The sequence below is a fragment of the Pygocentrus nattereri genome, chromosome 20, assembly GCF_015220715.1.
Source record: "Pygocentrus nattereri isolate fPygNat1 chromosome 20, fPygNat1.pri, whole genome shotgun sequence".
In the NCBI taxonomy this organism is placed as follows: Eukaryota; Metazoa; Chordata; class Actinopteri; order Characiformes; family Serrasalmidae; genus Pygocentrus; species Pygocentrus nattereri.
The window spans coordinates 9,251,791-9,268,241 of record NC_051230.1 but is presented as its reverse complement, the minus strand read 5'-3'; the positions used below and the strand labels follow the sequence as shown (position 1 = coordinate 9,268,241).

Genomic DNA, 16,451 nt, shown 5'->3' with positions numbered 1-16,451 from the left:
TTAAACAGGATTTTAGGCATTAAGAAGAGTTTAAAGAGTTTATTAACAAAAGATTCAGTAAAAAAGAGAACAGAACAGAACACAACACAATAAATAACATCATATACAAATATCTACTAGGTCTCAGTTCTTACAATCATGTAGAAGAGAGTTCTCAAAATAACAAATTAAAGTGTCTACAGCATGTCTGAGCTGTCCATCAACTCCAACTGAAGCTGAAGATATTGGTTTCTAAAAGCAAGAGAAAGCTGCATAATAAAATATGTCCTTCTCTCTTTTACAGTCATTCATAAAGTCACACTCTCAGTATACTCTCAGTATACTTACAGTGTACTCTCACCGAAACTTTCTCTCTCTCTCTCTCTCTCACACACACACACACACACACACACACACACACACACACACACACACACACACACACACAGCTGTCAGAGTGAAGTGTTACTCCACGCCTGTCTGATTTGTCTCCATGGTGTTCCTAACACAGATGCTGCGATGAAGAAGAAGACGAGGATCAGTCCTTTAGCCAGAGCCTGTGAGTACGGCTCACCTGCAGACACATACATTCACATCACTCATTAACCAGTCCACTTATTCATTCAACCAGCCAACTAAACCATCGAACCCTAGGCTAATTACTGAGATATTCATTTTAAGGCGCATTATCTAATAACTCCCACAAACTATTTTGTAACTACTATGAAAAACAATTAACAGAGTGAGGAACTGAAATGTGGACCTACAGAATTTCAGAAACAAATGGGGTTAAGCAAACTTAAACTTTGAATCAGTGTAATTTCATTAGGTTACATTACATTCCAGGATTATTTTAATAACAAAAGTGGGAAAATTGTGTGATTTAACCACCTTTTTCTACAGCAGAGAACACATTTAATGTCCAATTATTGTTTATTCATAGATTTTAACATATTAGGGAAAATTCAGCATAAAATGTGGCCTCTGAAAAAAAGTTACGCTACATTTTGTATTTTATTTTTTCCAATATGTTAACACATCAAATAAAAAGACATCGCTAAAAATGCGACATATTTAAGTTTGTTCCCTGTAAAGGATGTGTTAATTTATTTTCATAGAAAATCAGCACGTAATTTGATCAGGGCTGTCCAGGTTTTTGCATCTTATTTTATGTCTGATACTTTCTCTCTCCCTCTATGGAAAGATGTGAGAAAAATCAGGCCTCACCAGTATAGTAGGGTGTCAGGGGAAATGCCAGCTCAGGCCAACACACATCATTCCTCTCACAGTCAAACTCTGTAAAGTTTATGCGGAACCTGTGTGGAGAAACAAGAGAAGATTATTAAACTGTTTAAAACATGATTAACATTTTAAAGATATGATTTACTGTACACACCTACATACAGCACACAGTGATAAGTGTAAGAGCCATCAGAAGCAATAAAAACTGACAAAGTGATATGTGCAGTGTTTAATGACAATGTGTATTTAACTGCACAACAGTCCCTGTAGATACATGTGTACAGATTGCATTTCCAAGAGCAGACTGAGTACAGGATCAATAATTGTATTTCAACCACAGTACACAGTAAAAGCAGTCACTTCTTCTACGTATCTACTTTGACCTGCCCTGATACAGAGTTCAGATCACTTCTAATCTAACACCACTGCCTGTAATATAGAGATGCCTCAGATGAACTTGATGTAGCTGGATAAGGTGTTAAATTTTAAGTCTGGAATTAATCTCAGCTAAAATATAAAATCTCAGGAGCAGGCATCAGCATCCTTACTACAACGAAATGTTACACTTGGGCACATAATAAAGGACAATGCATCAGGCCAAATGCCTAGATTAAAACTGGTATAAACATCCAAATATTGTAATAAATGTAGGATCTTCCAAATAACACACTTCACCAAGATTGTTTGAAATAAAGATGTTCTGTAGGGCATATAACAGCTCAGATACCAGCTACTGTTTCAAAAGATAAGGAAATCCATGCATTATCACAAAACATCCTAGTCAGGGGTGCAAATTTGGTCTAACAGCATCAAGAGGCCAAAGCCTACACACAGAAATGTAAAACTAAGTGAAAACGTACACCAGTAGTTATCATGCTGTCATACTCTTCATATTTAAGATTAAGATCGGATTAAGTGACCCTTATTAGTCCCACAAAGGGAAAATTTCACCTCTGCATTTAACCCATCTGTGAAGTGAAACACCACATACACACTAGTGAAGACACACACACTCAGGGACACTGAGCACACTTGCCCGGAGCGGTGGGCAGCCCTATACGCAACAGCCGGGGAGCAGTTGGGGATTAGGTACCTTGCTCAAGGACACATCAGTCATGTACTGTAGGCTGTGGGGATCAAACCAGCAACCTTCCAGTCGCAGGGCCGGTTCCCTAACCACCAGCCCACGACTGCCCCAATCAATATAAAGAACAAAAAAATGGAAAAGGAATAATATCATGCATGTTTTGATATATATTCAGTATATCGCTTTCTTGTCCTTTACAGTGGCAGGTTGTGTAGCTCTTTGTCACTGAAATACCCTAAAATAAACTACTTATCAGATGCTTAAGTACATATTTTAAAAAGTGAAATACTTAATATAATGATAATACAACTTAATGTAGCATAATTCAAGCAATGATTTTAAAAATAAACATAAAAATGTAATTTTGAATGAATTCTGTTGCATGTAATGCACGCAAAAAAATTAAGTGCCCATTCAACTTGAGCTGATGAACAATAGTAGCCCATCAGACTAAAACTGCTAGATTCGCTCAGACTCCTCAGAGTAAACAGCAAAGGTAAATATTAAAAACAGCAAATACTAGGGCTTAAATTCTCAAACTTCTGGACCCACAACCCTCCAAAAATGCAGTTTGTGGTTCACAACCCTTTGCCTGCCCAGGAAAATAATATTACACACTACCAAACACTGATAGTAACTATGACAAACTATGACAAAACAAAACATCAACTACTTGTGTTTGGCTTTAATTCAGTTTAACTGGCAATATTTTAAACATGTGACCTCTCTTTCACAATGCCTTTCTAAACAGTCTACACAAGCTGAATAAAGGTAATAAAAGGCACTGCACTGCAGGAGAGGCTGGTGTTAATGGCTCACCTGGACTTAGGCGGTTGTGTACTGATAAGTGTATCAGTAAAGGTCACCGAAGAGGTTACAGGGAAAGACTGCGTCAGGTGTGGATTTACACAGGGGTTGCCCTCAATCGCATCACACTCCAAACTCCATGTAGTTTCTTTAAAACTTCAAGTGTCAAAGAAAAAAAAAAAAACAAAAAAAAAAAACTCAGCACTGGTTTAACCTCTAACACAAGTGTGTCAAACACAACTACTAAGAGAGGCATATAAAAAATCTCAACAAATCCATAGACCAGAGGATGCCTATGTTTTATTTAATTTTTTAAATGAACATTTTGCTAATGGAACTGACCACTTTTCAATGTATTATTCAAAATATGCAAAAATATGAACAATAAAAACAGGCACTTGTAGTAGACCTCGAAATATAATATGAATACCTAAAACATTCACAATTTAAATCCATTTGCTTGAACTACACACCTGGCATCTATTCTTTGCTGCAAGTTCATTAATACTTGGGCTCAATTTCAGAGATGCTGGGCTAACATTATGTGTGTTTGGTGATGTGACTGGTGCAGAACTGTGTAGAACTGTAACACAGATTGTTGTTGGGGTTGGAAAGTCTGAGCACACATAACGTTGCAGTGCATGCTGGAGACTTCAGTGCAGTGCATTGTAAAACAAGCTAATTATTAATAGATAATGAAAATATTTTTGTGGGCCAGACAGGATCGTGTCACGGGCCTTTTGCTTGACACATGGGCACTAATACATCCATTTATAAAAGCTTTTTATAATAGCAGGTGTTTGTTTATTTAAAAAATAATTAATAAATACAAGTTAAATCAGACCTGATATTACATATTTATCTATGAACAATAAGAGTAATCAAAGAATGTATGGATTATTTTGAATAATGGAGCAATCAGAGTTTTAAAGAAGGCCAAACAATGACTTAATTGAATAATAACAATCTTTCTGAATAATTTAATTTAAAAAAATAAGGAAACGTTAAAGACTAATAAAACCTAAAAGAATTATAAATGTGTGCAGACCAGATAGAGAATCCAAATATGCATCATCACAAAAACTGCCAACTAATCACTGATCAACTTTAATCAACGATTCTAAATTAATCTTAGTGACTCAAAGAGTGTCAGTTAAAACATGTAAGAGCATGGCTAATATTATCTTGTTTAAGAAGAGAAACTAAAATTTATTTTAAAAATTTAGTTTAAAATTTAAAAAAGACTAAAATTTAGATGAGTTTTTCACTCTACCTCAACTCTACTGCTTGGATCATCTTCTGCGGCACACCCCCCACCATTCCCATGATCACACTCCTGATGTGGATGTGCAGATGAGCTGGAACTCTGGAACAAGATCCACTGAAGCCCCCTGCTGGCTGACTGGAGTTCTGCACTACAGCTGCAAAGAACAGAGGACTTGCATGTTTTTAAAAGAAAATACATTGCTGACAAGTTCACATGTCAGGCAAATAGTTTTAACTTCCTCAACAGTTTTCAACTTGAACTGTGTCAAGTATCTGAGGGTGTGTTCTACGACTCAAAAATATTTGAAGCTTAAATTCACACCTTTAAAATAGCACCACAGAATTTAGGCTACTGTGAATCCATAAAGAGCTCTGAATGGCTCTGTTATAGGATGGTTATTATGGACAAATTGCTCACTGGTGATGTTGGTCCAGGTGGCCAGAGAGGACAAATCAGGCGTTCCTGTCCTGGAGACCAGTGAAGCCGGTACCAGCCCAGCCAAAACAGAGCGTACTGTTTCTCTGTAACAAAACAGGTAACAACAGGCTAAATCTTAATGCAAATGCAACAAAAAGCTCTCAATATCTTCTTTCTTTCATAAAACAAACAATAGTGTTGTTGCATTTGTTTTGACATGTAAAGAACACAAACAGTAGAATATTTAAATTTTCTTTTGACTTTTATTTTGCCTGTGTCACAAAAGCTACCATTTGAACAAGAAAACAACACATAGGAATGTACTTCACACTTCAGGTGCTTTTTATTGTAACTCTGATGAGATATATAAACAAATAAATCTTTAGTGAACTGAAATGTGTTCGAAATGTTTTCGCACACTTGCTCAGAAACAACCAGCAATAAAGGCACGCTGGAAAATCACTAAATTACATGATTCAAATGTGTCAAACTGTTGCACATTAATAAAATGTGCTACATCATCGCAAATCCCGTAAAAACTAAGTAAACTGAAAAGCAGTGGTTGAGATGCTGTGTTTCAGTTGAAGCATTTACATTTTACATTTGAATAATGCAAATTCAATGCACCATGTTTTCAGTGGTCAACACTGTTCTTTGTTCTTTAATAGTTCAAGAAAACACAGTAGCGCACACACAGCTGCAATCATACATGCTTAACATCACTAAGCATCTGTGGACATGGATGTGTCACAGTCAGAGGTGGACAAACTACACAAATCATGTACTTGAGTTAAAGTAGAGATACGCAGGGTAAAATATTACTCCAGTAAAAGTAGAAGTCCTTACTCTAGACCTCAACTTGAGTAAAAGTACAAAAATATTTGCCTTCAAATGTACTTAAAGTACTAAAAGAGTAATTATGACGCTAATGTCCTGTTATCATTATTGTAACAAGACTCGACTCATTTTAGATGAAAATCCTCTAGCGTCTCTCTTGGTAAACCAGTCTTTTAATCATTAATTAGTGACGCTGACGCCTATTAAAATGATCATAAGCACAAAACACAGAAGGCAAACAGTTTCTATCAGGGAGAACCGAGTGGCTCTGAAATCACTTTTTACACACAAGCAAAGTTTCAGTTTCAGATTTATTTACAACTTAGTTCCAAGTTTAAGTTCAATAAAAACTGGCTTTAAACTCAGGATCACAAATGAGCTTCCTTTACTATATTGATCTGCAGGTCTCTGTTCATAAACATAAACTAGCCCAAACTAATTTACTATAAAATGAAAGTGTTTGTATGAATTCAGAAAAAAAGAAACGCGCCAGTCACGACTGCATGTGTGTACATATTTCTATATTGTGGTCTATTTACACAAAGTTAGGTTAGTTCCATCATTTAGGTGACGTATGTGCTCCCAAAATTTTACGCCGCTGCACTGACGTTGAACCGTGCGCTTGCACTGGGTTGGTATGACCAACAGGTCAAAACAAGCTCAGAACAAAGTGACCGCTGTGCTCTGATTGGTGTTCTTGCTTTGTACTTCTTTTGTTTTGACATGTTACGTTTTTATACACACAAAAACCAAAAGGAACGACATTATACTTTGAAATGTAATGGAGTAAAAGTAAAAAGTCACCTGAAATGGAAATACTTAAGTAAAGTACAGATACACAAAAAAACTACTTAAGTACAGTAACGAATTACATTTACTTAGTTACTGTTCACCACTGGTCACAGTAACTCTGGAAGAGGATCTAAATGTATCACTCATTATAGGTATGATAGAGTTAACCCACAGCATGTGCTTAATGGGCAATGGAATCGTGTTTACACCTAACCAAATGCACTGAGATGCTTGCACATTTATGAGTAAAATGCAATCTGAGTCCAGTATATAGCTAATAGTTCTCACCTGAGCTGGCTGCATTGGGTGAGACTGAGCAGGCTGACAGGCATCAGGCACCCAGATGTTGAGTTCAGTCCATATAAAACTGGTCTTACGTCAGCTGAGGAACATAGGCCATCTCCCACTGCACAGAAGATAAAAGGAGAATGTCTAGAGCTAAAACAAAGAACTAGAGGAGCTATAGTAACACAGTGTCTTCATTTCCTTTGTTAAAAGAATGCTCCAGCATTTTCCAACCTCGTCTCTGTCTACCAAATCTGCACTCTCTGTAGTGTATATGCTGTTCTCTGTGTCTGTTTGCTATGTCACCTGCTTGCCAGAGGCTGATTGCAGCTCTCTCTATGGCTCCTGTAGGAGAGTCTGAAAATCCACCAATCACAGGCCGTCCCACCTGATAACCTGAAATGAACCCAGAAAAATCAATGAAAACAGATTTCAGAAGGTCAACCATATTCATACTGGCTTCTGAAGTATGACCTAAATTTAGCTCTTCCTTCTTCCCAATGGTGCATGTGCCTTGAGTGCCAAAGATTAAAATGATTTGTAATTAGAGACTGGATATTTTATTATGATTTGAATTAGATAATATTAGATAATGCTCTACCGCTTGGAATCACTTGTCATGGTAATAATTCTTTTTTTTTTTACATAGTAAGGACTTTGTGTTTACTTATATGGTGTATATGATGTAGATTTACTACTAATAAAACACTAAAAGGTGTTTTTAGGCATATTATTCATTATTGCATGCATTTTCAGATCAACAAGGCAAGATTTAAATGATCATCTGTTTCTTGTAATTCTCTACTTAGTCTTTTATATAAGGCTTCTTTGAGATTTATTCACTACATTTTATATGAGTCATTCTTGACATTCATTTTATGATATCTTACAACCCTGTTTCCAAAAAACTTGGGACGGTGTGCCAAATGTAAACAGAAACAGAATGCAAAGATGTGCAAGTCACTTAAATCCTTTATTTAATTGAAAAAAGTTCAAAGACATATCAAATGTTGAAAGTGAGAATTTTATTATTTTGGAAAAATATATGCCCATTTTGAATTTGATGCTAGTAACATGTTTCAAAAAAGTTGGGACGGGGCAACAGAAGACAAGGTAAAGTTGTGTGTTGCTAAAATAAACACCTGGTGGTTAATTGGCAACAGGTCAGTAACATCATTGGGTATAAAAAGAGTATTCCAGTTAGAGTCTTTCAGAAATAAAGATGAGGATGGGTTCATCTCTGTGTGATAGACTCTGCAAATTGTGCAAGAATAAAAGTAAAATAAATGTTCTAAATGTAAAACAGTAAAGAACTTGGGGAATTCATTATCTACAGTGCTGCAACTCAAGGATCTAACTCACGACCTTTATGTCAGTAGCTGGGAGCGCATTCTTTGATATGCTGCCTGTGTTATTTTCAATTAAATGTGTGGTTTATAAGACTTACAAATCATCACATTCTTTTTTATTTACATTTTGGACAGTGTCACAGTTTTTGGAGACAGGGTTGTATTTCTTGATGTTCTACAGTTTTCTCTATCATTTCAGTATCATCTACAGCTGTGTTCATTCACCTAAATACACCTATGTTTTTGAGAAGTTCTTACAGCTTTGCTGCTTTCTACTATTTATTTGAAATATGTGAAGTTGTACAGAATTAGAATATTAGAATAATTTCATCCATGTACCCGCAACACAATTGGTTTGATTTGAATGAAAACACTCATTTCAATCTTTAGTGTAACAGTGGTGTATATAAAATTTTAATGTAATTACAAAATTTGTAATTATAATGTAATTACATAATTACCTATAAATAATTATGCAATGTATACAAATGTATTGCTGAACAGTAATAATAACTAGATTTCAAAGGGTTGATATAACACTGTATGGTGTTGAGATGTAGTCAGACCTGGGTTGCCTGAGTTCGGCTGTGCTGTTACATTCCCATTCACAAACACTGCAGAATATCGAGTGGTCAGAGACACTGAAAAAGAGAAGGTGAGTGAAAAAGAGTGTAAATTATAAAGTGACACAGTGAAGGAGTTACACAGAGAGAGAGAGAGCGAGAGAGAGAGAGAAACAATGAACATAAGACAGAATGCAATAAACTAGCAAGATCTTATTAGAATTATTCTGTTATGCCAGAACAAAGTCACTTACTGAAGCTGGGCTAAGGTACAGCTCACCTGCTGCATTGAGTGTGACGTTTCCAGTGCGTCGGATCAGATTGATGGCAGTGAGTCCGTTCCCTCTCCAGTCGAGTGTGTACATTAATGCAAGGACCACATTTACACACAGCTGTCTTTCAGCCACCAGCTCTGGACCTGCTAAAACAACACAAACAACACACAACAAACAGGAGAGTCAATACAGAGAACCACAGACATCGCACAAAGAGGACATGATGAAGTGACATGGAATATTGTTCAATCACTGACCAGACTCAAGTTTAGCAGGACTGGACACAAACGAGCTTAAGTCTGTGGTCACTTCATCCACAACATTGACTGTGACCACTCCTGGAATGCACACAAGAACTTCAGTGTCTGAATAACACAGCAGGAATTACAGGCAGGAAATGAAACTGTTCAGGCACATCACATACTGACAGCTCCATGTAAACCCACCTCCCAGCCCATCTCTCACTGCCACTCTCAGATCTGCTGGAGCAGCAGGACAGGCCTGAAGAGTCCTCACACACACAGCCTCAAAGTCCTGCAGGAAGGCTACTGGAGCGCTCTCTAAACACTGCCCCAGCAATGACACCTGAATATAGATGTATACACAAGTATGGCAAATATGCATTAGAAACAGTATAAAGAATGAAAATAAAAACAAAAAAATGAATATATTTCACAAAAAAATTTACAAAATTATTACTTCTTGAAGTTCACTTTCACAGAATAAGGACTGAGAAATGACAAAAGTAAGTACTAAAAATGCAAAATTTGGACTCCGAACAAATCCTGCCCGAAGTGGAAAATTACGTAAATGTGATTTTTTGACAATCTATTCCTTTAAAAGTACAATAACACTAACTTTCATACTGTTATTGTGAAATAAGAATAACTCCATAACAGTGAGTTTGTGATCTTCTCATCTCATAAATAGTTGGTGATATGTGAGACAGCAACAAGAGGTGGTGGTAAGAGTTTAAACAACAACACTCACTGTTGCTCACTTAATACTTAAATACACTGCAATAAACATACAGTAGATTAGTGCAGCACAACCTGTGGGATTGTAAAATACTGGTTGTCTGTAGTGAGGATTGGCTCCCCCTGGCGGTAGTGTGTGGAAGGTACAGGAGGTGCCACCTGCTGAGCCTGGAAAGATGGAGCAGGCTTTGGAAAACTGGAGAAGAAAGAGAAACATTTAACACCATTTCAAATGAGCATTAAAAGAGCATGTAAAAGCTGAATATAAAACTACATGATACTAAAAGAAATATTTTTTGATAAACCTACACGGTCTGCCCATGGTAGAAGAGCCCTAAAAAGGGGTTGTTCTCAGAAGGAGAAGTGACGCAGAGAAATGGGAACCAATCAGGAGCATTTTCAGCAGACTGGGAGGCACAGTCATATTCTGGGGCAAGAATGATACTCCCTCCAAATGGACCAGGGAGACAGTGACCGGCAAAAAGCCACAGCAACTCAGGAGTACAGTCCTGTAGAAATTAAGCCCAAAAAGATATGACGATGCAAAATTTGGAATGGACATTCTGAATTTCAATGTTTCGTTTTTCCTCAATCAGACAGCTTAGAAATATACATACTCCGTGCACAAATTCTGAGCAGTTAATAAGAGGATTTTCCATCATAGTTCATATACTGCTTATTTGAGCATTATGTAGTTTACAGCCTTCATTTGAAGGCCTTCAGCAGGCAGAAATGAACTGAATACTAATCAGGAAGGCTATTATTGATGAATGCACTAAAAGTATATAAATATTTCTAACTTGCTGCATGGATACAGAAAAAGGGGGTACACCCCCATTCTATAGTATAAATAGGCTCATGATGCTAGTCACTGGAAATAGATTTGGGACTTTCTGCTATTTGAAACACACCTGGTCACAGCAGCAACGTACATCACACTCTCCTGGTGACAGATCACATGGGCAATGTCCCAAAGGCTGGAACACTTGATTAGGAATGACTGTCTTATTTTCTATAAGAGCAAGAGAATCAGTCAACCACAGGTCACCTCATACTAACCAAAACCATTAAAGGGATAATAATTTGCTGAAAAATGAAATTTACACAATTTTCTCTTACCCCAATCGACCAAAACATCTTTAGTTTAAAGTTTGAGCTATCAGGCTAATATAGCTAACAATCACTGCAAGTCAATAGTCACCAAAAACCACATCCAGGTCTTTGACAAAACCTGCTTATATGTTTAGGACAGAACTTGAAAATGAACAAAGCTTCACTGTGTAGCTGAATGCTGGGGTCAGCCGTTCTACAACATCTGTTTAAAACGGATGCATGCTGTGTTCCATCTACACGGTTAAGTTTTGTTCATTTGTACAACTCAAAGTAGGCCATACTTTATGAGTAAGGTTCAGCTTCAAAAAACTTACAAACACAGATGCTGTTAACTTGTTTTATAATAGCAGTTAACATTTTTCTCTGTTAATCATGGTTTAGATTCTCAGGCTGTGATTAATGCTCATGCACCCAAAAGCCAATTGTGTGAAACATGTGAAATCGTCAAAGAAGGAAAAACAAAATCATACTATCTAAATATGAAGGGAAATAAAGCATTTACAATAGTAATTCAGCAACACTGTCACCACTGCCACCAGAGTTAGACCTGGTCATATGTAATTTAAACTGTAATAGTATTAAAACCACAATTGAGCATCCAATCATCTGCAATATACAAATTCACCAGATTATAAATGTATATAATTTAGACAGCTTGTAGTAGTCATTGTTATCAGCCAGCAAGATGGAGAGTTCCAACAAATCCTGCATAGGTACCCTAAAGGCTAGAGCCAGCCCTGACTTGAGCTTAAAAGCTCATTTAATACAAGCCTAAGCCACCAAAAAACATTTTGACCGAGATTAAATTACTGCTTATCTTTATTGGCCTAAATGCCCTAACTAAAGAAGTAAACATCAAAAGCTTCAAGTAAACATGTCTTGGTTAATCACATAGTGCTGGGCAAGGAGGACAATGTGTAAATGAAATTTTTTGGTTTTGGTTTTTAGTTAAAGCTTTTGTACTGACACAGAAAGCACTGATTAGCTGTCAGCTGATTACTGTCACTGAGATCAGAAACAACTGCTGGAACACAGTGAAGGAAAAGGCAGAGGTTAAGTGGAGCCAGAGGGTGCTGACCTGACACAGGGCCAGCAGGGGGCAGCTGAGCATAGATCTGAGCTTGAATGACGAGAGAGGACAGAGGAACATTGCCCAGACATGCAGACACCCTCACAGTCTCTCCCACACACAGTGGCTGGGCACAGCACTCTGTCTTGTTCCCACATAGCTGCAGAGTCCGGTTCAGACTTACATGCACCAGCAGGGCAGTCTGAAACTCAAGTAAACATGCTGTTTACTGGAAAGGTGAGACAGGAATGCTTTTATGAACTACGATAATAAAAATGAGATATAGAGAGTGAGCAAGATTTGTATCAACAGGTTGGTTTTGTATTACTGCATCAGACTGAATGGTAACTCTCTGAGGCTGGAAAGACTGATTGCGTCAAAGGAAGAAAACATTTAGCACTATTTTGGTGCACTAAGTGACGTATACAGTGAAGAAATCTTTAGATACTCAGTGCAGATGGTATGTCACTGATGAGGCCTCATAAGCGGCACATACATACCTTTCCTATTATCTCCTGTGAGAGATTCCACTGAGCCAGAGAGGACGGCACGCAGGAAGGAAGAGGGAGGCGCCCTACAGGACAAAGAAGCCATACAAAAAAAACTAGTTTTGTGACCCCTTGGAAAAAACAGAGAGATGAAAGAGAGGGAGAGCGTGATAGAAGGAAGAGAGAAAGAGGAAAGCATATATTGAGAGAAATAAAGAAAGACAAAGAAGAGAAATAGAGAGGAAGAGAAAAGGGAGGGACTATAGCGTGAGACAAAGAAAAATGAGAAAAGGAGAGGCAGAGAGAAAGAGAAGACAAAGAAAGTGGAAAAGAGAAAGAGAGAAAGTAAACAATGGAGAACACCAAAAAGAACTTCAAAACTAAACCAACGATGATGAGGAGGGGTAGAAAAAATGACAGAAAAAAACCCATGAACTCCAGCATGGCAAAACCCAAACTTACCCTTGTTTACCACTATCAGTGAGAAAGTGGAAAGTGTGTGGGTGATCCTGAATGTTCTGGATATACCTGTTGTATTGGAGGGTGTGACACTGCTGATGGTCAGGGAGATGTCAGACACGTTTCCAACCAAAAAGGCAGATGCTCTTGCACCAGACGCAACAAGGAATGATGGTTGAAACACTGTAAAGTACCGCAGACGTGACATTATACAGTAATACGTTGGGAGGTGCTGATTTTTTTTTATTGCAGTTATAGCAGATACTTTAAAGCGAAATAGATCAAAATTAATCAGAATAATTGCAATATTATTAACTTTATGTACAGAACACTGGTTGCAGCTGAAAGTGCTTTATAGGTAGGTGATAAGGTTCAAGAGTAATAGAAAAAATTAAAGTTGAGTTTGTTTTTGTTCTATTATAGTTCCTGTTCAATTTCAGTAACAGCAATATTTAGGGGGAAAGTTTTCTGGCAGTCTTTATCAGTCATTTTAAAACCTAAAGTATATCTTGTGGACTAAATAAACACATTAACACATTTCCAGTACTTTCCTTAGCTGATGTCACAAACGACATAACCTTACTTGCTCTTTCATGAGTCAAACAAATGGGTTAAACTGAACAGACAACTGGTAATTACCACAAAGAGTCATGTATAGTCATGTATAGTACAGATGTAGCAGCAGCATTCAAATACAGCACAAAAGCACTTACCTAGCTCATATTATTTACCCCACAAAATAAAACGACATCCTGGCCAAAAAAATAATTAATTAGCCAACTGAGATTTTGGGGAAGAAAATCTTCTGATTCTGATATTGGCCGATTCTAGTTGTGTATCTCTACTTAAAAAGCTATTTTTTGATTGAGTTCACTTTCATAGAATGGGGCTTGAGCAAAAATTGAAACTTTTTTTTATTAATTTAATATTAAAATGAATATTATATGAACACCCTTGATTTCAAAAGAAAAACTGGACGAGCAGTTGTCTACAAACTTTAGCATATACTGGCTCAGTTTCCCGGACAGAGATGAAGCCTAGTCCCGGACTATACAGCATTCTAAATGGAGATCCTCCAAAGAAAAGAAAATGTAGTCCAGGACTAGGCTTAATCCCTGTCTGGGAAACCGACTAATTTTGCTCTGTTGGATCCCAGGGCCTCTGTGAAGTCTCTGCTACTACTTATATGTAAGCTCCACTTACCACATATGTGCACTTAGTAGTCATACAATTACAGACTGTAGCTCATCTGAATAATCTGTTCTCCCACCTTTACCGAGTTTATCAATGGTCAGTGTGACTGCAGTGCTGACAATGATCCACCCCCCCCAAATAATGCCTGCTCTGTGGGGGTCAATGGGGCTCCTGACCACTGAAGAACAGGGTAAAAAGTGGCTAACAAATTATGCAGAGCAACAGAAGGACTACAGTCGGTGATTGTAGAACTACAATGTGCACCTGTATCATAGGTGGAGCTGATGAAATGGACAGTGAGTGTAGTAAATTATTCTTCAATGGTTGTTCAGTAAAGGGAATGGTTTCTGTTTAGAACTATTTCATGACTAAATGGTTCTCTGCATGGTAAAACTGGTTCTTCAGACTGGAAAATGTGTTGAATGTGGTCCTTTATAGAACATTTTGAAAAGGGTTCTATATAGCACCAAAAAGGGTTCTGCTATTGTTACAAGCTTGACATCGTAACAAGAGAAGAACCATTTCTGATGCTATTTAAAAACATTTCATTCTATATATAACCATATACAACACATTCTCTCCATGCAAAGCATTTAATCATGATATGGTTCTGCACAGAAACACACGGTTTTAAACAGAACCATTCAATTTACTGAAGAAACATTGTTTAGGAGTGTACCAACAAACATGCTCAGTGAATGTACATCCACTGTAGAGGGCAGGGGATGGATGGTTCCTCTTTTCGACCTTGGATCCTCTCAGCGTTTCTTCTTCATGCTCTTTCTCTGTTACTGTCGCTTTTGGCTTAATTATTAGGGGTTTTAACTCAGATTTCAGTAAAGCTGAATACAATTGAACGGTATCTGAATAAAACTGAAGTGAACTTCAGTCCCATATGGTCTAGCAGTTAGGATGCCTGGTTTACACCCAGGTGGCCCGGGTTCGACTCCCGGTATGGGAAGTGTTTGTTATAGGGGCAGTCGGGGGCTGGAGGTTAGGCAACCAGCCCTGTGACCGGTTCGATCCCCTGGGCTGACAGTCCATGACTGAAGTGCCCTTGAGCAAGGAACCCAATTGCTCCCCGGGCGCCATGGATAGGGCTGCCCACCGCTCCAGGCAAGTGTGTGCTCACAAGTGTGTATGGTGTTTCACATCATGGATGGTTGCCAAACTTAATGCGGAGGTGAAATTACCCCGTTTGTGGGACTAACAAGGACCACTTAACTGAACTGACAAGAACAACTGAAATGTCTGATTACATAAATGCCAGTCTCGAGCAACTTCATCCAGAAAAACACACGGTAAATACAGCACTGGATCAGTTTACCTATGCAAGACATCTTTTTCTATTGAACCTGAACCTGACTAAAGTCTCCTTGCAACTTAGAGCTGAAGTCAGCTTCACATCCGCTAGCTTCTTCTTCGAAATGTCCCGTTCCACCTTAAATGGCGCAGCTGTTGCAGTCCACGTACAGTGTCACTGTTACCTGCTGCAGCATTTAAGGTGGAACGACAAACTTCGAACAAAAAGCTGGCGAATAGGAAGCTGACGTCTCCCTGGCAACGAGAGCGCGTTGTGCTAACTGCTATGCGCACTATCAGCAGTCGCACCAACGAGCCTGCGCCCTTATCAGAAACATATCTTACCAACACTGCATGCGGCTTCTTCTTTCAAAAGCAGCACGAAGACAAATAAAGTCTGGGATACAACATTCAAACAGGCAGGCGGTCGCTTTGTTGACATTGTTGAGAATTGCGCGGTGTTTTTCTTCTGTGGAAACTGTGAAAACACTACGCCATTATCGCCAACTGGTGGCCCGGGGCCGTATTACAGAAACTTGTTAAGTCTGAAATCCTGTCTGTTTAGTTCTCACGCCAACTTCAGTCAGGAATGAATTAGGCACAGAAGCTATTACAGAACAACAGATCTTAAGTTCATAATCTTATCCTAAATCCAGACAAGGATTGTTGCAGTGATGGTGGTGGAAAATGAGGAGACCGAGCTATAAGAGTGTCTGTTTATTAGGCAGATTAACCTTAACATGATCGGCTAAAGCATTTGGGAAACTGAAACTGAAACTGAAACTGGAGAGCCTTGACGCTCTATCAGAATATTCTGCACTTCTAGTTTGTCGCTTTTTAGTTTCCTTTGATTTTTCTTCTTCTTTTTTACCTCAGTAACGTCAGGTAGCTTTTGCTCTCTGGCTACCTAACTTGATTTTTTTTTATTACGTCAGCTATGCATGTATGG

At 38.1% G+C, this 16,451-nt stretch overlaps 1 protein-coding gene and 1 non-coding gene across 4 annotated transcripts; one reads left to right on the top strand and one right to left on the bottom strand.

The window, feature by feature from the left end:
* Positions 1 to 24: 24 nt before the first annotated feature.
* tctn2 (tectonic family member 2) lies at positions 25 to 15,979 on the bottom strand. Of its 3 annotated transcripts, none has more exons than XM_017705087.2 (18): positions 15,848 to 15,979; positions 13,076 to 13,189; positions 12,560 to 12,633; positions 12,069 to 12,267; positions 10,789 to 10,889; positions 10,187 to 10,386; positions 9,953 to 10,073; positions 9,347 to 9,485; positions 9,158 to 9,238; positions 8,906 to 9,046; positions 8,629 to 8,703; positions 7,020 to 7,109; positions 6,717 to 6,834; positions 4,800 to 4,903; positions 4,389 to 4,536; positions 3,128 to 3,271; positions 1,207 to 1,295; positions 25 to 553 (listed from the first exon to the last, which is right to left on the bottom strand). In XM_017705087.2, exons 1-18 carry the CDS (start codon positions 15,942 to 15,944, stop codon positions 432 to 434), a joined length of 2,157 nt encoding a protein of 718 aa, XP_017560576.1. In that variant the 5' UTR covers positions 15,945 to 15,979; the 3' UTR covers positions 25 to 431. The 3 variants fall into 3 exon arrangements, with proteins under 3 accessions (XP_017560576.1, XP_017560577.1, XP_017560578.1); XM_017705088.2 differs by having other exon boundaries at positions 8,906 to 9,043; XM_017705089.2 differs by having other exon boundaries at positions 12,069 to 12,261.
* On the top strand, positions 15,090 to 15,161 carry trnav-uac. The gene has a single exon. It is a non-coding gene; the product is annotated as a tRNA-Val (tRNA).
* Positions 15,980 to 16,451: the final 472 nt, after the last annotated feature.